Here is a 24,127-nt window from a genome sequence, read left to right on the forward strand (position 1 = left end):
TGGGTGGGTTTGTCTGTGTGTTTGGGAGGGTGTGTCTGTCTGTGTGTGGGTGTGTGTGTCTGTGTGTGACTGTAGTGAGATGGTCAGTGTGTCTGTAGTGAGTCTGTCAGTGTGCTCACACTGAGTACTGATGCTGGTGATGTCCTGTCTTATTGGTTGTTGGGGTGTAGGGAGTATGTTGTCAGAGTCAGGGGGAGAGTGGAATCTTTTGTAAGAATGTTCTGGAGTCAGTCTGACCTGAAAGGGGAGTGAAGGGTTGCTTTATGTGATGTGTCAGTGACAATGGCGGGCTGTTGATGCAGTTTAAATTGTGTGTTTTTCTGACAGACGTGTGGAGGGAACGTGATGAATCCACCAACCACCGTCAGAAACATGATGTGGAACTGGAGAAGGAGGAAAAGAGGAAGGAGGTGGAGAAAGAGATTCGACTTCAGGTGAGACTCTCAAACAGCACTGGCCAAGCACAGGCCTCAGTGTAGGGGCACAGGCCTCAGTGTAGGGGCACAGGCCTCAGTGTAGGGGCACAGGCCACACTGTCCAAGCACAGGCCTCACTGACCGAGCACAGGCCTCAATCTCTGGGCACAGGCCTCACTGTCTGAGCACAGGCCTCAATCTCTGGGCACAGGCCACACTGTCTGAGCGCAGGCCGCACTGTCCGAGCACAGGCCGCACTGTCTGAGCACAGGCCTCACTGTCTAAGCACAGGCCACACTGTCTGAGCACAGGCCACACTGTCCGAGCGCAGGCCTCCCTGTCCGAGCGCAGGCCTCCCTGTCCGAGCGCAGGCCTCCCTGTCCGAGCACAGGCCTCACTGTCCGAGCACAGGCCTCAATCTCTGGGCACAGGCCACACTGTCTGAGCGCAGGCCGCACTGTCCAAGCACAGGCCTCACTGTCAGAGCACAAGCCACACTGTCCGAGCGCAGACTTCACTGTCCAGGCACAGGCTTCACTGTCTGAGCACAGGCCTCACTATCCGAGCACAGGCCTCACTGTCCGAGCACAGGCCTCACTGTCCGAGCACAGGCCTCACTGTCTGAGCACAGACCTCTCTATCCGAGACAGGCCTCACTGTCCGAGCGCAGGCCTCACTGTCTAAGCACAGGCCTCACTCTCTGGGCACAGGCCTCACTCTCTGGGCACAGGCCTCACTCTCTGGGCACAGGCCACACTGTCTGAGCGCAGGCCTCACTGTCTGAGCGCAGGCCTCACTGTCTGAGCGCAGGCCTCACTGTCTGAGCACAGGCCACACTGTCCGGGCGCAGGCCTCCCTGTCCGGGCGCAGGCCTCACTGTCCGGGCACAGGTCACACTGTCCTCGCACAGGCCTCACTGTCAAAGTACATGCCTCACTATCCGAGCACAAGCCTCACTGTCCGAGCACAGGCCTCACTGTCCGAGCGCAGGCCTCACTGTCCGAGCGCAGGCCTCACTGTCCGAGCGCAGGCCTCACTGTCTGAGCGCAGGCCACACTGTCTGAGCGCAGGCCTCACTGTCTGAGCGCAGGCCTCACTGTCCGAGCACAGGCCTCACTGTCTGAGCACAGGCCACACTGTCTGAGCACAGGCCACACTGTCCGGGCGCAGGCCTCCCTGTCCGGGCGCAGGCCTCACTGTCCGAGCACAGGCCTCAGTCTCTGGGCACAGACCACACTGTCTGAGCGCAGGCCGCACTGTCCAAGCACAGGCCACACTGTCCGAACGCAGACCTCACTGTCCGGACACAGGCCTCTCCATCCGAGCACAGGCCTCACTGTCCGAGCACAGGCCTCACTGTCCGAGCACAGGCCTCACTGTCCAAGCGCAGACCTCACTGTCCAGGCACAGGCCTTACTGTCTCAGCACAGGCCTCACTATCCGAGCACAGGCCTCACTGTCCGAGCACAGGCCTCACTGTATGAGCGCAGGCCTCACTGTCTGAGCACAGGCCACACTGTCCGAGCGCAGGCCTCCCAGTCCGAGCACAGGCCTCACTGTCCGAGCACTAGCCTCCCTGTCCGAGCACAGGCCTCACTGTCCGAGCACAGGCCTCAATCTCTGGGCACAGGCCTCACTGTCTGAGCGCAGGCCACACTGTCCGAGCGCAGGCCTCACTGTCCGGACACAGGCCTCTCTATCCGAGCATAGGCCTCACTGTCCGAGCACTAGCCTCCCTGTCCGAGCACTAGCCTCCCTGTCCGTGCACAGGCCTCACTGTCCGGGCACAGGCCTCACTGTCCGGGCACAGGCCTCAGTGTCCTAGCAGAGGCCTCAATGTCTAAGTGCAAGCCTCAATGTCCGAACACAGGCCTCACTGTCCGAGCACAGGCCTCACCGTCCGAGCACAGGCCTCACCGTCCGAGCACAGGCCTCACCGTCCGTGCACAGGCCTCACCGTCCGTGCACAGGCCTCACCGTCCGTGCACAGGCCTCACTGTCCTAGCACAGGCCTCACTGTCCTAGCACAGGCCTCACTGTCTGAGCCCAGACCATACTGTCCGAGCATTGGCCTCAGTGTTCGAGCACAGGCCTCACTGTCCGAGCGCAGGCCTCACTGTCCGAGCGCAGGCCTCACTGTCCGAGCACAGGCCTCACTGTCTGAGCCCAGACCATACTGTCCGAGCACAGGCCTCAGTGTTCGAGCACAGGCCTCACTGTCCGAGCGCAGGCCTCACTGTCCGAGCGCAGGCCTCACTGTCCGATCACAGGCCTCACTGTCTGAGCACAGGCCTCACTGTCCAAGCGCAGACCTCACTGTCCAGGCACAGGTCCCACTGTCCGAGCACAGGCCTCCCTGTCCGAGCACAGGCCTCCCTGTCCGAGCACATGCCTCAATCTCTGGGCACAGGCCTCACTGTCTGAGCGCAGGCCACACTGTCCGAGCGCAGGCCTCACTGTCCGGACACAGGCCTCTCTATCCGAGCACAGGCCTCTCTATCCGAGCACATGCCTCACTGTCCAAGCACAGGCCGCACTGTCTGAGCGCAGGCTTCACTATCCGAGCACAGGCTTCACTGTCCGGGCACAGGCCTCACTGTCCGGGCACAGGCTTCAGTGTCCTAGCACAGGCCTCAATGTCTATATGCAAGCCTCAATGTCCGAGCACAGGCTTCACTGTCCGAACACAGGCCTCACTGTCCGTGCACAGGCCTCACTGTCCGTGCACAGGCCTCACTGTCTGGGCACAGGCCTCACTGTCCGAGCACAGGCCTCACTGTCTGAGCCCAGGCCATACTGTCCGAGCACAGGCCTCAGTGTTCGAGCACAGGCCTCAGTGTCCGAACACAGGCTTCACTGTCCGAACACAGGCCTCACTGTCCGAACACAGGCCTCACTGTCGGAACACAGGCCTCACCGTCCGAACACAGGCTTCACTGTCCGAACACAGGCCTCACTGTCCGTGCACAGGCCTCACTGTCCATGCACAGGCCTCACTGTCCGAGCACAGGCCTCAGTGTTCGAGCACAGGCCTCAGTGTCCGAACACAGGCTTCACTGTCCGAACACAGGCCTCACTGTCCGAACACAGGCCTCACTGTCCGAACACAGGCCTCACCGTCCGTGCACAGGCCTCACCGTCCGTGCACAGGCCTCACCGTCCTAGCACAGGCCTCACCGTCCTAGCACAGGCCTCACTGTCAGGGCACAGGCCTCACTGTCCGAGCACAGGCCTCACTGTCCGAGCACAGGCCTCACTGTCTGAGCCCAGGCCATACTGTCCGAGCACAGGCCTCAGTGTTCGAGCACAGGCCTCAGTGTCCGGGCACAGGCCTCAGTGTCTAAGCGCAAACAACACTGTCCAAGCGCAGGCCACACTGTCTAAGCGCAGGTCTCAATGTCCGAGCACAGGCCTCACTGTCCGTGCACAGGCCTCACTGTCCGTGCACAGGCCTCAATGTCCGAGCGCAGGCCGCACTGTCCGCGCACAGGCCACACTGTCTGACCGCAGGCCTCACTGTCCGGGCACAGGCCTCACTGTCTGGGCACAGGCCTCACTGTCTGGGCACAGGCCTCACTGTCCTAGCACAGGCTTCACTGTCTGGGCACAGGCCTCACTGTCTGGGCACAGGCCTCACTGTCTGGGCACAGGCCTCACTGTCCTAGCACAGGCCTCACTGTCTGGGCACAGGCCTCACTGTCCGAGCACAGGCCTCACCGTCCGTGCACTGGCCTCACTGTCTGGGCACAGGCTTCACTGTCCGAGCACAGGCTTCACTGCCCGAGCAGAGGCCTCACTGTCCAAGTACATACCTCACTATCCGAGCACAGGCCTCACTGTCTGAGCACAGGCCTCACTGTCTGAGCGCAGGTCTCACTCTCCGGGCACAGGCCTCACTGTCCGAGCGCAGGTCACAATGTCCGAGCACAGGCCTCACTGTCCGAGCACAGGCCTCACTGTCCGAGCACAGCCTCACTGTCCGGGCACAGGCCTCACTGTCTGAGCACAGGCCTCAATGTCTGAGCACTTGCCTCAATGTCTGAGCACAGGCCTCAGTTTCCGAGCATAGGCCTCACTGTCTGAGAGTATTCTCACTGTGCAAGCACAGGCCACACTGTCCAAGTACATGCTTCACTGTCCGAGCACAGGCCTCACTGTCTGAGCGCAGGCCTCACTGTCCGAGCGCAGTCCTCACTGATGAGCGCAGGCCTCACTGATGTACTTGGCCACACTGTCCAAGTACATGCCTCACTGTCTGGGCACAGGCCTCACTGTCTGGGCACAGGCCTCACTGTCTGGGCACAAGCCTCACTGTTGGAGCACAGGCCTCGCTGTCCAGGCACAGGCTTCACTGTCCAAGCTCAGGCCTCACTGTCCGAGCACAGGCCTCACACTGTCTGAGCACAGGCCTCACTGTCCGCACACACACCTCACTATCCACGCGCAGGCCTCACTGTCCATGCGCGGGCCTCACTGTCCATGCGCGGGCCTCACTGTCCGGGCGCAGGCCTCACTGTCCGGGCGCGGGCCTCACTGTTTGGACACAGGCCTCAGTGTGCGGACACAGGCCTCACTGTGCGGGCACAGGCCTCACTGTCCGAGCACAGGCCTCACTGTCCGAGCACAGGCCTCACTGTCCGAGCACAGGCCTCACTGTCTGGACACGGGCGCCTCACTGTCCGCACACACACCTCACTATCCACGCGCAGGCCTCACTGTCCATGCGCGGGCCTCACTGTCCGGGCGCAGGCCTCACTGTCCGGGCGCGGGCCTCACTGTTTGGACACAGGCCTCAGTGTGCGGACACAGGCCTCACTGTGCGGGCACAGGCCTCACTGTCCGAGCACAGGCCTCACACTGTCTGAGCACAGGCCTCACTGTCCGCACACACACCTCACTATCCACGCGCAGGCCTCACTGTCCATGCGCGGGCCTCACTGTCCGGGCGCAGGCCTCACTGTCCGGGCGCGGGCCTCACTGTTTGGACACAGGCCTCAGTGTGCGGACACAGGCCTCACTGTGCGGGCACAGGCCTCACTGTCCGAGCACAGGCCTCACACTGTCTGAGCACAGGCCTCACTGTCCGCACACACACCTCACTATCCACGCGCAGGCCTCACTGTCCATGCGCGGGCCTCACTGTCCGGGCGCAGGCCTCACTGTCCGGGCGCGGGCCTCACTGTTTGGACACAGGCCTCAGTGTGCGGACACAGGCCTCACTGTGCGGGCACAGGCCTCACTGTCCGAGCACAGGCCTCACACTGTCTGAGCACAGGCCTCACTGTCCGCACACACACCTCACTATCCACGCGCAGGCCTCACTGTCCATGCGCGGGCCTCACTGTCCGGGCGCAGGCCTCACTGTCCGGGCGCGGGCCTCACTGTTTGGACACAGGCCTCAGTGTGCGGACACAGGCCTCACTGTGCGGGCACAGGCCTCACTGTCCGAGCACAGGCCTCACACTGTCTGAGCACAGGCCTCACTGTCCGCACACACACCTCACTATCCACGCGCAGGCCTCACTGTCCATGCGCGGGCCTCACTGTCCGGGCGCAGGCCTCACTGTCCGGGCGCGGGCCTCACTGTTTGGACACAGGCCTCAGTGTGCGGACACAGGCCTCACTGTGCGGGCACAGGCCTCACTGTCCGAGCACAGGCCTCACACTGTCTGAGCACAGGCCTCACTGTCCGCACACACACCTCACTATCCACGCGCAGGCCTCACTGTCCATGCGCGGGCCTCACTGTCCGGGCGCAGGCCTCACTGTCCGGGCGCGGGCCTCACTGTTTGGACACAGGCCTCAGTGTGCGGACACAGGCCTCACTGTGCGGGCACAGGCCTCACTGTCCGAGCACAGGCCTCACACTGTCTGAGCACAGGCCTCACTGTCCGCACACACACCTCACTATCCACGCGCAGGCCTCACTGTCCATGCGCGGGCCTCACTGTCCGGGCGCAGGCCTCACTGTCCGGGCGCGGGCCTCACTGTTTGGACACAGGCCTCAGTGTGCGGACACAGGCCTCACTGTGCGGGCACAGGCCTCACTGTCCGAGCACAGGCCTCACACTGTCTGAGCACAGGCCTCACTGTCCGCACACACACCTCACTATCCACGCGCAGGCCTCACTGTCCATGCGCGGGCCTCACTGTCCGGGCGCAGGCCTCACTGTCCGGGCGCGGGCCTCACTGTTTGGACACAGGCCTCAGTGTGCGGACACAGGCCTCACTGTGCGGGCACAGGCCTCACTGTCCGAGCACAGGCCTCACACTGTCTGAGCACAGGCCTCACTGTCCGCACACACACCTCACTATCCACGCGCAGGCCTCACTGTCCATGCGCGGGCCTCACTGTCCGGGCGCAGGCCTCACTGTCCGGGCGCGGGCCTCACTGTTTGGACACAGGCCTCAGTGTGCGGACACAGGCCTCACTGTGCGGGCACAGGCCTCACTGTCCGAGCACAGGCCTCACACTGTCTGAGCACAGGCCTCACTGTCCGCACACACACCTCACTATCCACGCGCAGGCCTCACTGTCCATGCGCGGGCCTCACTGTCCGGGCGCAGGCCTCACTGTCCGGGCGCGGGCCTCACTGTTTGGACACAGGCCTCAGTGTGCGGACACAGGCCTCACTGTGCGGGCACAGGCCTCACTGTCCGAGCACAGGCCTCACACTGTCTGAGCACAGGCCTCACTGTCCGCACACACACCTCACTATCCACGCGCAGGCCTCACTGTCCATGCGCGGGCCTCACTGTCCGGGCGCAGGCCTCACTGTCCGGGCGCGGGCCTCACTGTTTGGACACAGGCCTCAGTGTGCGGACACAGGCCTCACTGTGCGGGCACAGGCCTCACTGTCCGAGCACAGGCCTCACACTGTCTGAGCACAGGCCTCACTGTCCGCACACACACCTCACTATCCACGCGCAGGCCTCACTGTCCATGCGCGGGCCTCACTGTCCGGGCGCAGGCCTCACTGTCCGGGCGCGGGCCTCACTGTTTGGACACAGGCCTCAGTGTGCGGACACAGGCCTCACTGTGCGGGCACAGGCCTCACTGTCCGAGCACAGGCCTCACACTGTCTGAGCACAGGCCTCACTGTCCGCACACACACCTCACTATCCACGCGCAGGCCTCACTGTCCATGCGCGGGCCTCACTGTCCGGGCGCAGGCCTCACTGTCCGGGCGCGGGCCTCACTGTTTGGACACAGGCCTCAGTGTGCGGACACAGGCCTCACTGTGCGGGCACAGGCCTCACTGTCCGAGCACAGGCCTCACACTGTCTGAGCACAGGCCTCACTGTCCGCACACACACCTCACTATCCACGCGCAGGCCTCACTGTCCATGCGCGGGCCTCACTGTCCGGGCGCAGGCCTCACTGTCCGGGCGCGGGCCTCACTGTTTGGACACAGGCCTCAGTGTGCGGACACAGGCCTCACTGTGCGGGCACAGGCCTCACTGTCCGAGCACAGGCCTCACACTGTCTGAGCACAGGCCTCACTGTCCGCACACACACCTCACTATCCACGCGCAGGCCTCACTGTCCATGCGCGGGCCTCACTGTCCGGGCGCAGGCCTCACTGTCCGGGCGCGGGCCTCACTGTTTGGACACAGGCCTCAGTGTGCGGACACAGGCCTCACTGTGCGGGCACAGGCCTCACTGTCCGAGCACAGGCCTCACACTGTCTGAGCACAGGCCTCACTTTCCGAGCACAGGCTTCGCTGGCTGAGCACAGGCCTCGCTGTCCGAGCACAGGCCTCGCTGTTTGGACACAGGCCTCACTGTCCGAGCAAAGGCCTCATTGTCCCAGCAGAGGCCTCGCTGTCTGAGCACAGGCCTCACTGTCCGAGTGCAGGTCTCACTGTCTGAGCACCAGTCTCGCTGTCCGAGCACAGGCCCGCTGTCCGAGCACAGGCCTCACTGTCTGTGCACAGGCCTCACTGTCCGTGCACAGGCCTCACTGTCCGAGCACAGGCCTCACTGTCCGAGCACAGGCTTCACTGTCCGAGCACAGGCCTCACTGTCCGAGCACAGGCTTCACTGTCCGAGCACAGGCTTCACCGTCCGAGCACAGGCCTCACCGTCCGTGCACAGGCCTCACTGTCCTAGCACAGGCCTCACTGTCTGGGCACAGGCTTCACTGCCCGAGCACAGGCCTCACTGTCTGAGTACAGACCTTATTGTCTGAGCGCAGGACTCACTATACGAGCACAGGCCTCACTGTCCGAGCACAGGCCTCACTGTATTAGCGCAGGCCTCACTGTCTGAGCCCAGGCCTCACTGTCTGAGCGCAGGCCTCTCTATCCGGGCACTGGCAACACTGTCCAAGGTCAGGCCAAACTGTCCGAGCACAGGCCTCAGTGTCCGGGCACAGGCCTCAGTGTCCAAGCGCAGACAACACTGTCTGAGCGCAGGTCTCAATGTCCGAGCACAAGTCTCGCTGTCCAAGCACCGGTCTCGCTGACCGAGCACAGGCCTCAGTGTCTGAGCACAGGCCTCACTGTCCGTGCATAGGCCTCACTGTCTGACCACAGGCCTCACTGTCCGAGCACAGGCCTCACTGTTTGGACACAGGTCTCACTTTCCGAGCACAGGCTTCGCTGGCTGAGCACAGGCCTCGCTGTCCGAGCACAGGCCTCGCTGTTTGGACACAGGCCTCACTGTCCGAGCAAAGGCCTCATTGTCCCAGCAGAGGCCTCGCTGTCTGAGCACAGGCCTCACTGTCCGAGTGCAGGTCTCACTGTCTGTGCACAGGCCTCACTGTCCGTGCACGGGCCTCACTATCCGTGCACGGGCCTCACTGTCCGTGCACGGGCCTCACTCTCCGGGCACGGTCTTCACTGTCCGAGCACCGGCCTCACTGTCCGAGCACCGGCCTCACTGTCCGAGCACCGGCCTCACTGTCCGAGCACAGGCCTCACTGTCCGAGCACAGGCCTCACTGTCTGAGCACAGGCCTCACTGTCTGGACACAGGCCTCACTGTCCGAGCACAGGCCTCACTATCCGAGCACAGGCCTCGCTGTCTGAGCACAGGCCTCGCTGTCCGAGCACAGGCCTCGCTGTCCGAGCACAGGCCTCGCTGTCCGAGCACAGGCCTCACTGTCCGAGCACAGGCCTCACTGTCTGAGCACAGGCCTCACTGTTTGGACACAGGCCTCACTGTTTGGACACAGGCCTCACTGTCCGAGCACAGGCCTCACTATCCGAGCACAGGCCTCGCTGTCTGAGCACAGGCCTCGCTGTCTGAGCACAGGCCTCGCTGTCCGAGCACAGGCCTCACTGTCCGAGTGCAGGTCTCACTGTTTGGACACAGGCCTCACTGTCCGAGTGCAGGTCTCACTGTTTGGACACAGGCCTCACTGTCCGGGCACGGGCCTCACGGTCTGAGCACAGGCCTCACTCTCCGGGCACAGGCCTCACTGTCTGAGCACAGGCCTCTCTGTCTGGACACAGGCCTCACTGTCTGGACACAGGTCTCACTGTCCGAGCGCGGGCCTCACTGTCCGAGCGCGGGCCTCACTGTCCGAGCGCGGGCCTCACTGTCCGAGCACGGGCCTCACTGTCCGAGCACAGGCCTCACTGTCCGAGCACAGGCCTCACTGTTTGGACACAGGCCTCACTGTCCGAGCACAGGCCTCGCTGTCCGAGCACAGGCCTCGCTGTCCGAGCACTGGCCTCACTGTTTGGACACAGGCCTCGCTGTCTGAGCACAGGCCTCGCTGTCTGCACACAGGCCTCGCTGTCTGCACACAGGCCTCACTGTCCGAGCACAGGCCTCAGTGTCTGGACACAGGCCTCACTGTCTGAGCACAGGCCTCGCTGTCTGAGCACAGGCCACACTGTTTGGACACAGGCCTCACTGTCCGAGCACAGGCCTAGCTGTCTGAGCACAGGCCTCACTGTCTGGATACAGGCCTCACTGTTTGGATACAGGCCTCACTGTTTGGATACAGGCCTCACTGTCCGAGCACAGGCCTCACTGTTTGGACACAGACCTCACTGTCCGAGCAGAGGCCTCACTGTCCGAGCACAGGCCTCGCTGTCTGAGCACAGGCCTCACTCTCTGCACACAGGCCTCACTGTCCGAGCGCAGGCCTCACTGTCCGAGCGCAGGCCTCACTGTCCGAGCACAGGCCTCACTGTCCGAGCGCAGGCCTCACTGTCCGAGCGCAGGCCTCACTGTCCGAGCGCAGGCCTCACTGTCCGAGCGCAGGCCTCACTGTCCGAGCGCAGGCCTCACTGTCCGAGCGCAGGCCTCACTGTCCGAGCGCAGGCCTCACTGTCCGAGCGCAGGCCTCACTGTCCGAGCGCAGGCCTCACTGTCCGAGCGCAGGCCTCACTGTCCGAGCGCAGGCCTCACTGTCCGAGCGCAGGCCTCACTGTCCGAGCGCAGGAGCACAGGCCTCGCTGTCCGAGCGCAGGCCTCACTGCACGAGCACAGGCCTCACTGTTTGGATACAGGCCTCACTGTCCGAGCACCGGCCTCACTGTCCGAGCACCGGTCTCGCTGTCCGTGCGCGGGCCTCACTGTCCGAGCACAGGCCTCGCTGTCTGAGCACAGGCCTCCCTGTCCGAGCACAGGCCACACTGTTTGGACACGGGCCTCACTGTCCGAGCACAGGCCTAGCTGTCTGAGCACAGGCCTCACTGTCTGGATACAGGCCTCACTGTTTGGATACAGGCCTCACTGTTTGGATACAGGCCTCACTGTCCGAGCACAGGCCTCACTGTTTGGACACAGACCTCACTGTCCGAGCAGAGGCCTCACTGTCCGAGCACAGGCTTTGCTGTCCGAGCACAGGCTTCGCTGTCTGAGCACAGGCCTCGCTGTCCGAGCGCAGGCCTCACTGTTTGGACACAGGCCTCACTGTCCGAGCACAGGCCTCGCTGTCTGAGCACAGGCCTCGCTGTCCGAGCACAGGCCTCGCTGTCCGAGCACAGGCCTCACTGTCCGGGCACAGGCCTCACTGTTTGGACACAGGCCTCACTGTCCGAGCACAGGCCTCGCTGTCTGAGCACAGGCCTCGTTGTCTGAGCACAGGCCTCACTCTCTGCACACAGGCCTCACTCTCTGCACACAGGCCTCACTGTCCGAGCGCAGGCCTCACTGTCCGAGCGCAGGCCTCACTGTCCGAGCACAGGCCTCACTGTCCGAGCACAGGCCTCAGTGTCTGGACACAGGCCTCACTGTCCGAGCACAGGCCTCGCTGTCCGAGCACAGGCCACACAGTTTGGACACAGGCCTCACTGTCCGAGCACAGGCCTAGCTGTCTGAGCACAGGCCTCACTGTCTGGATACAGGCCTCACTGTCTGGATACAGGCCTCACTGTCTGAGCAAAGGCCTCACTGTCCGAGCACAGGCCTCACTGTTTGGATACAGGCCTCACTGTCCGAGCACAGGCCTCACTGTCCGAGCAGAGGCCTCACTGTTTGGACACAGGCCTCACTGTCCGAGCAGAGGCCTCACTGTCCGAGCACAGGCTTCACTGTCCGAGCACAGGCTTCGCTGTCTGAGCACAGGCCTCGCTGTCCGAGCACCGGTCTCGCTGTCCGTGCGCGGGCCTCGCTGTCCGAGCACCGGCCTCGCTGTCCGAGCACCGGCCTCGCTGTCCGAGCACAGGCTTCGCTGTCTGAGCACAGGCCTCGCTGTCCGAGCGCAGGCCTCACTGCACGAGCACAGGCCTCACTGCACGAGCACAGGCCTCACTGTTTGGATACAGGCCTCACTGTCCGAGCACCGGCCTCACTGTCCGAGCACCGGTCTCGCTGTCCGAGCACAGGCCTCGCTGTCCGAGCACAGGCCTCGCTGTCCGAGCACCGGCCTCGCTGTCCGAGCACCGGCCTCGCTGTCCGAGCACAGGCCTCGCTGTACGAGCACAGGCCTCGCTGTCCGAGCACAGGCCTCGCTGTCTGGACACAGGCCTCGCTGTCTGGACACAGGCCTCACTGCACGAGCACAGGCCTCACTGTCCGAGCACAGGCCTCGCTGTCCGAGCATAGGCCTCGCTGTCCGAGCACAGGCCTCGCTGTCCGAGCACAGGCCTCGCTGTCCGAGTTAAGGTTCCCTCTTTCCGTCTGATCCTTCTCTGCAGAGCAAATTGAAACGGGGATGCACGTTCCCTTGGCTCAACACTGCGACATTGCAGCCTTTGATATTTATACATTCCTGCAGTGTGTGAGTTTGTTTTGTTTTCATTGGGGCTGGGGGAGGAGTTACCAAGGCAACCAAATAAATATCACATTGCCATCAGGTTTCTAATAAAAGAATCTATTGACCAGGTTTTGAAATAAAATTGATTTCCTTACACTGATACCTTTCCAACACATTTATGTGACAAAACCGATTCCCCTTCCACGATCAGCAATATTTATTAGAACTATCACTGTATTTACTCTCCTCACTGCTTTGTATGGTCCACTCATCCTGACTTTCAGAGGCTCACCCTGACCAAGGTTACAATATTGACCCTTCATCTCGCAGTCTGATCACTCTCACTGCTGAATGTCTATCTGCCCAGACTTTCATTGTCACCTGTCAGCTGTTTTTAACTCTCTCGTGCTATTTCACGTGCTGCTGTGAATCTCTCTAAAAACATAGACCCTTTGTCCCAATTGTTTGATTATTAATGACAATCATCTGTAACCATTGTTTTGAGAGTGTGTTGGGATCTGTCTAAAGTGATTGCTGATTACATGCTCCTCATGTCTTTAGTTTTGTACCCAAGGTGCAGATTATAACCTGGAAACCATCAACACTCTACGCTTCCAGAGCTAACCTCAGCTTTACAGATAGTCCTATCATAGTTCGTAACTGGGGTGGGAGGGGTCTCTGATGATGATGATGATGAGCAGCGAGAAATCTAAATGCAGTCAAATGATGGAAGGATGGTTTGTGTGATGGACTGGGTTGTGTTCACAACTTCTCCCCACCCTAGAGGCTCCCTGCCTCCATTCCTGATGAAGGGCTTTTGTCTGAAACATTGATTTTTCTGCTCTTCGGATGCTGCCTGACCTGCTGTACTTTTCCAGCACCGCTCTAATCTAGACTCTGTGTTCACAATCTTCTTTAGTTTATTATGGGTGGCACAGTGGTGAGCACTGCTGCCTCCCAGCGCCAGAGACCCGGCTTCAATTCCCACCTCAGGCGACTGACTGTGTGGAGTTTGCACATTCTCCCCGTGTCTGCGTGGGTTTCCTCCGGGTGCTCCGGTTTCCTCCCACATTCCAAAAATATGCAGGTTAGGTGAATTGGCCATAGTGTTAGGTGTAGGGGAATAGGTCTGGGTGGGTTGGGCGTCGGTGTGGACGTATTGGGCCGAAGGGCCTGTTTCCACACTGTAAGTAATCTACATCTAGTCTTATGGCCCTGGGCAGAGCAGTTGCTGAACCAAGTAGTGATGAACCCAGATAGAATGCTTTCTACAGGCCATCTGTAAAGGTTGGTGAGGACATGCCGAATTTCCTAAGCCTCCTGAGGAAGTAGAGGTGGTGTTGTTGTGCCTTCTTGACCATCACATCCACGTAGGAGGACAAGGACAGATTATCGGTTATCATCACTCCGAGGAACTTGATGATCTCGACCCAGTCCACCTCAGCTCCGTTCATGGAGATAGGGGCATGACCTCCTCCTTTCTTCCTGAAGTCAATGATCAGTCCTTTGGTTTTGCCGATATTGAGGGAGAGATTGTTACCATTACACCACAATGCCTAGCATTCTATCTCCTTCTTGTATTCTGACTCATCACTGTCTGATACCCGGCTTACAACGGTGGGGTCATCAGCAAACCTGGAGATGGCATTCGGATGAAATTTGGCCAGAGTCGTGCATGCACTGGGAGTACAGTAGGGGGCTGCCTACACATCCTTGTGGGAGTTGAGTGTTATCGTGGAGGAGCTGCTGTTGTCTATCTTCACTGATTGCGGTCAGTGAGTCAGGAAGCTGCGGATCCAGTTGCAGAGCTGGGAGCTAGGTCTCGGAGTTTGGAGATCACCTTTGGTTGGGATTAGCGTTGAAGGTGGAGCTGTAGTTGATGAGCAGTGGTTTGATGCAGATGTCCTTGTTGACCAGATGTGCCAGGGATGGCTGCAGGCCTAGGGAAATGGCGTCTGCAGAGGATGTTTTGTGATGGTAGTAAATTGTGGGGGATCGAGGCAGGCTGGGGGACTGGAGTTGATGTGGGCCATGACTAGCACTTTCTGATTACACAGGGCAGAGCCATTGGGCGGCAGTCATTAAGGCACATTACATAGGTACCGGGATGACAGTGGTCTCATAGCAAGGAGACGTTAAAGATGTCGGCAAATATTCCTACCAGCCTGTCTACACAGGCCAGTCACTTTCCTCCGGTTTACTCTCTAAAAGATCAATCTGACGCCTGCAGCAGTGACTGTGGGGACAGGTGTGTCTGGGTCTCTCTGGGAACGTGACACTGTTTCATTAACCTCTGTTCACACTGAGCGTAAAAAGCTTCAGCACATCAGGGAGGGGTGCATTTTTATCTGGTACTCTGTTCTGATTCACTTTGTAGCCTATTATGTCGCGTAGGCCTTGCTACAGACTCACTATTTTCTCAAATCACATGAAGGATGCCTTTATATCCTTTCCCTCCAATTCTGATAGGGCCTGTGTTTCCTGACTGGACTTTAGAATATGGATGCAGGTTTGCTCGCTGAGCTGGAAGGTTCATTTTCAGATGTTTCGTCACCATACTAGGTAATATCATCAATGAGCCTCCAAATGGAGCACTGGTGGTATGGCATGCTTTTTTACTTATGTGTTTAGGGTTCCTTGGGCTGGTGATGTCACTTCCTGTTCCTTTTCTCAGGGGGTGGTAGATGGGGTCTAACTCGATGTGTTTGTTGATAGAGTTCCAGTTGGAATGCCATGCTTGTAGGAATTCTCGTGCGTGTCCCTGTTTGGCTTGTCCTAGGATGGATGTGTTGTCCCAGTCGAAGTGGTGTCCTTCCTCATCCGTCTGTGAGGATACTAGTGAGAGAGGGTCATGTCTTTTTGTGACTAGTTGGTGTTCATGTATCCTGGTGGCTAGTTTTCTGCCTGTTGTCCAATGTAGTGTTTGTTACAGTCCTTGCACAGTATTTTGTAAATGACATTAGTTTTGCTCATTGTCTGTACAGGGTCTTTTAAGTTCATTAGCTGCTGTTTTTGTGTGTTGGTTGGTTTGTGGGCTACCATGATGCCAAGGGATCTGAGTAGTCTGGCAGTCATTTCAGAGATGTCTTTGATGTAGGGGAGAGTGGCTAGGGTTTCCGGACATGTTTTGTCTGCTTGTTTGGGTTTGTTGCTGAGAAATCGGCAGTCTGTGTTCAATGGATACCCATTCTTTTTGAATACACAGTATGGGTGATATTCCTCTGCTCTGTGGTGGAATGTGTGGTGGCTCATTAAAATAATGTTCTGATGCTTCTCCATTTGTAGATATGATTCGGAGATGCCTGTGTTGGACTGGGATGTACAAAGCTAAAAATCACACAACACCAACAGGTTATAGTCCAACAGGTTTAATTGGAAGCACTAGCTTTCGGAGCACTGCTCCTTCATCAGGTGGTTGTGGAGGCCACAATTGTAAGGCACAGAATTTATAGCAAAAGTTTACAGTGTGATGTAACTGAAATTATACATTGAAAAATACCTTGACTGTTTGTTGAGTCTTTCATCTGTTCGAATACCATGATAGTTTCACTTCTTTCATGTGTAAATCACAAAACTGTTTTTTTTAAAAGTTACATTTTCAGGTTAACTGTAACATTTGGTGATAGCTAGACAATATGTTGAAGGTGGAGAAAGTGAGGACTGCAGATGCTGGAGATCAGAGCCTAAAAATGTGATGCTGGAAAAGCGCAGCAGATCAGGCAGCATCAAAGGAGAAGGATTCCTGAAGAAGGGCTTATGCCCGAAACGTCGATTCTCCTGCTCCCTTGATGCTGCCTGACCTGCTGTGCTTTTCCAGCAACACATTTTTAAAATATGTTGAAGGTGTTAGCCCCCTGTGTTCCCTGTCTGTCCCATAATGTTTAGACTGACTCTAATCTAAAACGTGAGATAACAGTCTTACTTATATTCATGCAATTTAACTCCGCAAGTACAAATTCACCCCACAAACGTATACGTGTGTGTGTGTGTGTGTGTGTGTGTCTGGGGTGGGGGTTGTGAGTGTCTGTGAGAGAGAGTGTATATGTGTGTGTGTGTGAGAGAGAGTGAAAAGGGTTCTAAGTCTGTGAGAGGGTGTGTGAGTGTGGGAGTGTGTATGTCTGTAAGGAGTTTGTGTCAATGGGAGTGTCTGTGTATATGTGTGTGTGTGTTTGTGTGTAGGAGTGTCTGTGTCAGGCGACTGACTGTGTGGAGTTTGCACGTTCTCCCCGTGTCTGCGTGGGTTTCCTCCGGGTGCTCCGGTTTCCTCCCACAGTCCAAAGATGTGCAGGTCAGGTGAATTGGCCATGCTAAATTGCCTGTAGTGTTAGGTGAAGGGGTAAATGTAGGGGTATGGGTGGGTTGCACTTTGGAGGGTCGGTGTGGACTTGTTGGGCCGAAGGGCCTGTTTCCACACTGTAATGTAATCTAATCTATATGTGTGCCTGTGTGTGTGTGTGTATGTGTATAGTGCAATGGTGGTCACCTGTAATGTGACATGAACCCAAGGTCCCGGTTGAGGCCCTCCCTATGGGTACCGAACTTAGCTATCAGTCTCTGCTCGGCCATTTTTCGCTGCTGCCTGTCCCGAAGTCCACCTTGGAGGATGGTCACCCGAAGGTCCGAGTCTGAATATCCTGAACCACTGAAGTGTTCCCCAACTGGGAGGGAACCCTCCTGTCTGTTGATTGTTGTGCGGTGCCCATTCATGTTGTCGTAGCCTTTGTTCGGTTTCCCCAATGTACCATGCCTCCGGGCATCCTTGCCTGCAACGTCTAAGATAGACAACGTTGGCTGAGTCACATGAGTACCTGCCATGTACAAGGTGGGAGGTGTTCCCACGCGTAATAGTGGTATCTATGTCCACAATCTGACACGTTTTGCAGCGTCCACCGTGACAGGGTTGTATGGAGTTGTCCTGAGAGCCGGGCAGTTTGCTACGAACAATGATCTGTTTGAGGTTTGGCGGTTGTTTAAAGGCAAGTAGTGGAGGTGTGGGGAAGGTCTTGGTGAGGTGCTCATCCTCATTGATAATGTGTTGCAGGTCACGAAGAACATGGCGTAATTTTTCAGCCCCTGGAAAGTACTGAACAACAAAGGGTACCCTGTCAGTTGCAGCATGTGTCTGTCTCCTGAGGAGGTCATTACGGTTCCTTGCTGTGGCACGTCGGAACTGGCGGTCGAGGAGTTGAGCATCGTACCCCGTTCTTATGAGGGCATCCTTGAGTATTTCCGGGTGCCTGTCACGTTCCTCCTCATCTGAACAGATCCGGTCCATGTGTAGGGCTTGTAGATGTTGGGATGATTGCTTCTGTAGTTCAGTATTTGGTCTGTATGTGTTGTTTTCCTGTAGACGCTGGTTTGAAGTTCCCCATTGGCTGTTTGCTCTATGGTGACATGTAGAGATGGCAGTTTGTTGTTGTCCTCCTCCTCTTTGGTGAATGTGGTGCCAGTAAAAGGGTATTGTTGGTGGTCTTCAGGGTTTCATTTAATTTGTTTCATTTAGACATGACACAGGTGTCATCCACATGGCAGACCTGGAGTTTGGGTTGGGTGGTTGGCAGAGCTGTTTGTTCAAGCCTCTGCATTACTGCCTCTGCTAAGAGCCCTGAGGTCGGAGATCCCATGGGTGTTCCGTAGGTTTGTCTGAAGGTTTTGTTGTTGAAGGTGAAGTGGGTGGTAAGGCATAGGGCCACTAGCTTGATGATACTGTCCTTGCTGATGAAGTTGGTGGTGTTTGGTGTTTGTGTCTTTGGGTCTTCTAATAGTGTAGTCGGTGTTTCCTTGGCCAGATTGATGTTGATGGATATGAACAGGGTTGTTACATCAACGGAGACCATTATTTCATCCTCTTCTATCTTGGTGTCTTTGATGGCCTTGAGGAATTCTTGCGGGGAGTGGATGGAGTGGCATGAGTCTTTGACTAAGTGTTTTAGTCTTTGATGTATCACCAGTCTGTAAGTTGGTGTTCCAGGTAGCAAGACTATGGGTCTGAGAGGGGCTCCTGGTTTGTGAAAATTGGGTAATCTGTAGAAGCGTGATGTGTTGGATCCGTCTGGTTTCATTTTTTGGAAATCAGTCTTATTTATTTCTCCAGATCTCTGAAGTGTTTTGAGTCGGGCTGTGATGTAGTTCTCTAGTTGTGGAGTTGGGTCTATTGCCACCTGTTGGTAAGTATAGGTATCCACAAAGAGTGTGTTCACTTTCTCACTGTAGTCTGTTTGTTTAAAATGACTGTCAAGCGTCCTTTGTCTGTAGGTAGGAGAACAATGTTTTTATCTTCTCTGTGAAAAATATCAGGAATTGACGTTACCAGAGGAAATGACATCATCAACCCAAGGAAACTCAAACATATAAATTGAAAGTGGACTACACCACCAGCGCTTCATCCGGATGCTCACTGAAGATGTTACCTAGTATGGTGACGAAACATCTGAAAATGAACCTTCTAGCTCGATGAGCAAACTCATATCCAGAACCTCAACCCGAGCTACAAATCTTCTCAAACCTCACTAACTTTAGAATATATCTTGAACTTTCTACAGTTGAGCTCTATTAGGTTTCTGAAGTCTCACTTCTCTAACTGCATCATTCCAAACTTTCACCCTATTCTCTTCCCCTTTGCAATTCAACTCTTTTTAAAACTCTCTTTCTTCATATTTCTCTCCCATTTCTACCATCCTTATTCTTCCCTCATGATCAGCCTGTTTTATCTCTAACTCAATAGGAACTGATTTCGATATCTCACTTGCTCATCTTTCGTGAATATCTATTTAACCCAAATGCTGTGTTACTCTTTCAGGTTTTTATCATCTTACCTGGCAAGCACCTCGGCTCCCAGTGTACTTCCCAATCCATCAATCCGGTTACTAGGATCTCTCCTTACTTTGCACAGAGGAAGGGTTTAGCAGTTCCTGATGTCACTTTATTTTTGACAGTACAATAATTGGTGTTTTCCTTTCTCCTGTTGTCACTTACTAACTCCACACCCAATTGTACATTTCCTTTGTTTGAAAACTGTGCAGCCACGGCCCTCAAACTTAGTCACAACCCAGTGGGGTACTGTGTTGGAAATCAAACCCCACTATACCTAGAGTTGTCACAAATGTGAAAAATATTTAATGAAACCATCCAAAATTGGAGCAGATACGATGAGCTGTTTGGCCCACTTTACTCCAATGTTTTATGTCCAAAGTCCCCAGTATTCTTGACTGATGATTCAGATTAAAAGAAAATGGTCAATAGGTTTTGGTGGGAGAAAATGAGGACTGCAGATGCTGGAGATCAGAGCTGAAAATGTGTTGCTGGAAAAGCGCAGCAGGTCAGGCAGCATCCAAGGAGCAGGAGAATCGACGTTTCGGGCATAAGCCCTTCCTCAGGAATAGGTTTTGGTACTTAACAAGAGAATTCTTAATAAATTTACCTTTGTCCAATGGCAGTCAGGAAATATGAATTTTTGAGGTATAGCTCTCTATTCTTAAAAATCTACCCATCTTCAATTCCCTCTTCACAAATAGACATATTAAGGCTAGTAAAAGCCAGAAGTGCAGGGAAACAGTTCCAAAGCACCGTTCTGAGCAGAGGAGCTGATACGCTGTTTTCTTTGGTTTCTTCATATCCCTTTGAGGTCTTTGACAATGTTTCGCACACCAATGGGCTCATTCATTCACTGGTTGGGAATTCACCTTTTCACTGTCTTTGAAAGAGTTTTATTCCTTCTTCAGTTTTATTCCTTCTTCAGTTGGGAATTTTCAGAAAAAGTGGCAGACAGCTAACTCGTGACATGTTGGTTGGGAGGTAGGTGTTGGCTGAATTGTTGTGCTGGGCCTACTAGACCAGGGGCCAGTCAAACTTTGTTGTTGAGCAGTTGTCCCTTAGTTTCGAGCTGAAAATGTGTTGCTGGAAAAGGGCTTATGCCCGAAACGTTGATTCTCCTGTTCCCTGGATGCTGCCTGACCTGCTGCGCTTTTCCAGCAACACATTTTCAGCTCTGATCTCCAGCATCTGCAGACCTCACTTTCTCCCCTTAGTTTCGAGCCCATTGATTCTGTGGGGTCTGTTTCTGCTCTTACTGTTCCAGAAAAATTCAACATTTTCTACATTTCACTGTGTGCTCCAGGAAGCAACTTTTTGCACTTGGTTTAAAGCAGTAATTTCTCTGTTGAGTCCACTGTCTGAAAGTAAAAGCAGTCAGCTGGTGTGGTTTTTTTGGTAACTGACTCTAACCTCCTGCCCTCTCCCCCGACAGGTGGATGAGCTCATGAGAGAAGAGTTGAGGAATTTGAGAATGGCAGTTGAGCGGGACTTCAGTGACCCTCCTAAAGCCAAGGTCAAACCCAAAAAGGTACATTCTGAGCAGTGTCCAGATCTTTGTCAGTTATCCCAGTCAGCTCTGATTCTGACCCAGTGACAGTGAAGGAACAGCGATATATTTCCAAGTCAGGATGGGGAGTGTCCAGGTGAGGAACCTGCAGGGGGTGGTGTTCCCATGTATCTGCTGCCCTTGTCCTTCTAGATGGAAGTGGTCATGGGTTTGGATCTTTGGTGAATTCCTGCAGTGTACCTTGTAGCTGGTACACACTGCTGTTACTGAGTGTTGGTGGGGGGGTTGGGAAGGTGATGCTTGTGGATCTGGTGCCAATCAAGCGGCTGCTTTGTCCTGGATGGGGTCAGGCTTCTTGATGGGGGTTGGAGCTGCCCCCATCCAGGGAAGTGGGGAGGATTCCCTCACACTCCTGCCTTGTAGATGATGGACAGGCTTTGGGAGTCAGGAGGTGAGTTACTGACTGCAGTATTCCTACCTTCTGACCTTCTGCCACTGTTTAGATCACATGGAATGAATTGAATTGGTGGTGTGGTGGGGAGGGGTCTGTATCATAGAGCAGATCTCTGCTCCCACGTCACACTCGCCAACCCCACCCAGCCCCAAACCCCCAGGACCAGCCAAGGGGAAGTTGGTTTGTTCCCATTCACCATGAGCACCTCTGTGTTGTCAGGCACAGGTTCCTGATACAGTCAGAGTGAACGTTGACACAGGGCTGTGTTGTTTCTCTTTAGGCCAAAGGTAAAGAGAAAGGATCGAAGAAGAAGGAGAAAGACTTTACAGCCAACAGGTAAAAAACGTCAAAGGCCATCCCACCATCTGCAGCAGTCCACTCTGATCCTGGGGATTTAGTGTGATTGCTCTCTCCCGACTCCATTCCCAAGAGGATCACGGTTCACAGTCACAGACCCTGGCTCCCCTGGCATCAGGACCTCAGGACTGACGCTCCATGCTGTGGGTCTGGAGTCACATGTAGACCCAGATTGGGGATGGATAGGAGGAGATGAGTGAACCAATTGGCAGTAGTTTCCTGGTCACTATCAGAGGAGCTCTGTCCACTCCAGATTTTGTTTGAAATCAAATGTCTCCATCTGCCTCTGTGGGATTTGTGGGGTTAGCACTGCTGCCGCACGGCGCCCAATTCCAGCCTCGGGCGGCTGTCCGTGTGGAGTTTGCACATTCTCCCCATGTCTGCGTGGGTTTCCTCCAGGTGCTCTGGGTTCCTAAAATGTGCAGGTTAGGTGGATTAGCCGTGGGAAATGTGGGATTACAGGGTTAGGGTGAGGGTCGATTAGCCGTGGGAAATGTGGGATTACAGGGTTAGGGTGAGGGTCGATTAGCCGTGGGAAATGGGGGATTATAGGGTTAGGGTGAGGGTCGATTAGCCGTGGGAAATGGGGGATTACAGGGTTAGGGTGAGGGTCGATTAGCCTTGGGAAATGGGGGATTACAGGGTTAGGGTGAGGGTCGATTAGCCGTGGGAAATGGGAGATTACTGGGTTAGGGTGAGGGTGGATTAGCCGTGGGAAATGTGGGATTACAGGTCTAGGGGGAGGGTCAGAGTGGAATGTCCTTGAGAGGGTCATTGCAGAGTCGATGGGCCAAGCTTTTTATTTATTTATTCATTTTGTGGGACACGGGGGGGGGGGTCACTGACTGGGCCCAGTATTTACTGCCCGTCCCTTGTTGCCCCTTGAGAAGGTGGGGGTGAGCTGCCTTCTTGAACTGCTGCAGTCCATGTGCTATAGGTAGACCCACAATGTCCTTAGGGAGGGAATTCCAGCACCCAGTGACAGTGAAGGCAGAGCAATTATAATTCCAAGTCGGGATGGTGAGGGGCTCGGAGGGGAAGTTGAAGGGGATGCTGTTCCCATGTACCTGCTGTCCTTGTCCTTCTCGATGGAAGTGGTCGTGGGTTTGGAAGGTGCTGTCTGAGGATCTTTGGTGAATTCCTGCAGTGTATCTTGTAGATAGTACACACTGCTGCTACTGAGCGCTGGTGATGGAGGGAGTGGGTGTTTGTGGACGTGGTACCAATCAAGTGGGTTGCTTTATCCAGGATGGTGTCAGGTTTCTTGAGCGTTGTTGGAGCTGCACTCATCCAGGCAAGTGGGGAGTATTCCATCACCCTTTTGACTTGTGCCTTGTAGATGGTGGACAGGCTTTGGGTGTCAGGAGGTGAGTTACTCGCTGCAGGATTCCTAGCCTCTGACCTGCTCTTGTAGCTGCTGTGTTCATATGGTGAGTCCAAGTGAATTTCTGGTCAACAGTATCCCCCAGGCTGTTGATAGTGGGGGATTCAGTGATACTAACACCATTCAATGTGAAGGGGTGATAGTTAGATTGTCTCTTATTGGTGATGGCCATTGTCTGGCAGTTGTGTGTGGTGACTGTTACTTGTCACGTGTCAGCCCAAGCCTGGATATTGTCCAGATCTTGCTGCATATGAACACGGACTGCTTCAGTGTCTGAGGAATTGTGAATGGTGCTGAATCATCGGCGAACATCCCACTTCTGACCTTATGACAGAGGGAAGGTGATTGATGAAGCAGCTGAAGATGGTTGGGCCTGGGACACTCCCCTGAGGGACTCCTGCAGAGATGTCCTGGGGCTGAGATGATTAACTCTCCACAATCACAACTATCTTCCTTTGTGCCAGATATGACTCTAACCTGCAGAGTGTTTGTCCCGTGATACCCATTAATTCCAGTTTTGCTAGGACTCCTTGATACCATACCTGGTCAAATGCGACCTTGATGTCAAGGGCTGTCACTCTCATTTCACCTCTAGTATTCAGCTGTTTTGTCCATGTTTAAACCAAGGCTGTACTGAGATCAGGAGCTGAGTGACCTCTGGTGAAACCCAAACTGGATGTCACTGAGCAGGGTGTTGCTGAGCGGGTGCTGCTTGATAGCGCTGTTGATGACCCTTCCATCACGTTACTGATGATGGAGAGGAGACTGGGCAGTAATTGGCCAGGTTGGATTTGTCCTGCTTTTTGTGTACAGGACATACCTGGGAAATTTCCCACATTGTCGGGTAGTTGCCAGTGTTGTAACTGTACTGAAACAGCTTGACTAGGGGAGCAGCAAGTTCTGAAGCACACGTCTTCAGTACTATTGCGGGAATGTTATCAGGCCCTATTGCTTTTGCAGTGCCTCCAGCCATTCCTTGACATCACATGGAGTGAATCGAATTGTCTGGAGACTGTATCTGTGATGCGGGGGACCACTG

The 24,127-nt window shown here is 55.6% G+C and overlaps 1 protein-coding gene across 1 annotated transcript in view; it reads left to right on the forward strand.

Moving 5' to 3' along the window:
* The window catches only part of LOC122547798 (dynein regulatory complex protein 11-like), a gene marked incomplete at its 5' end in the record, with an annotated part of 31,310 nt that overhangs the window by 586 nt on the left and 6,597 nt on the right, over positions 1–24,127 (forward strand). Inside the window, 3 exons of the mRNA XM_043686378.1 lie at positions 328–434; positions 20,819–20,914; positions 21,628–21,683. Coding sequence (XP_043542313.1) covers positions 328–434; positions 20,819–20,914; positions 21,628–21,683 — 259 coding nt within the window. The remainder of the gene's footprint in view (positions 1–327; positions 435–20,818; positions 20,915–21,627; positions 21,684–24,127) is intronic.

The sequence above is a fragment of the Chiloscyllium plagiosum genome, unplaced genomic scaffold (assembly GCF_004010195.1).
Source record: "Chiloscyllium plagiosum isolate BGI_BamShark_2017 unplaced genomic scaffold, ASM401019v2 scaf_2815, whole genome shotgun sequence".
NCBI lineage: Eukaryota > Metazoa > Chordata > Chondrichthyes > Orectolobiformes > Hemiscylliidae > Chiloscyllium > Chiloscyllium plagiosum.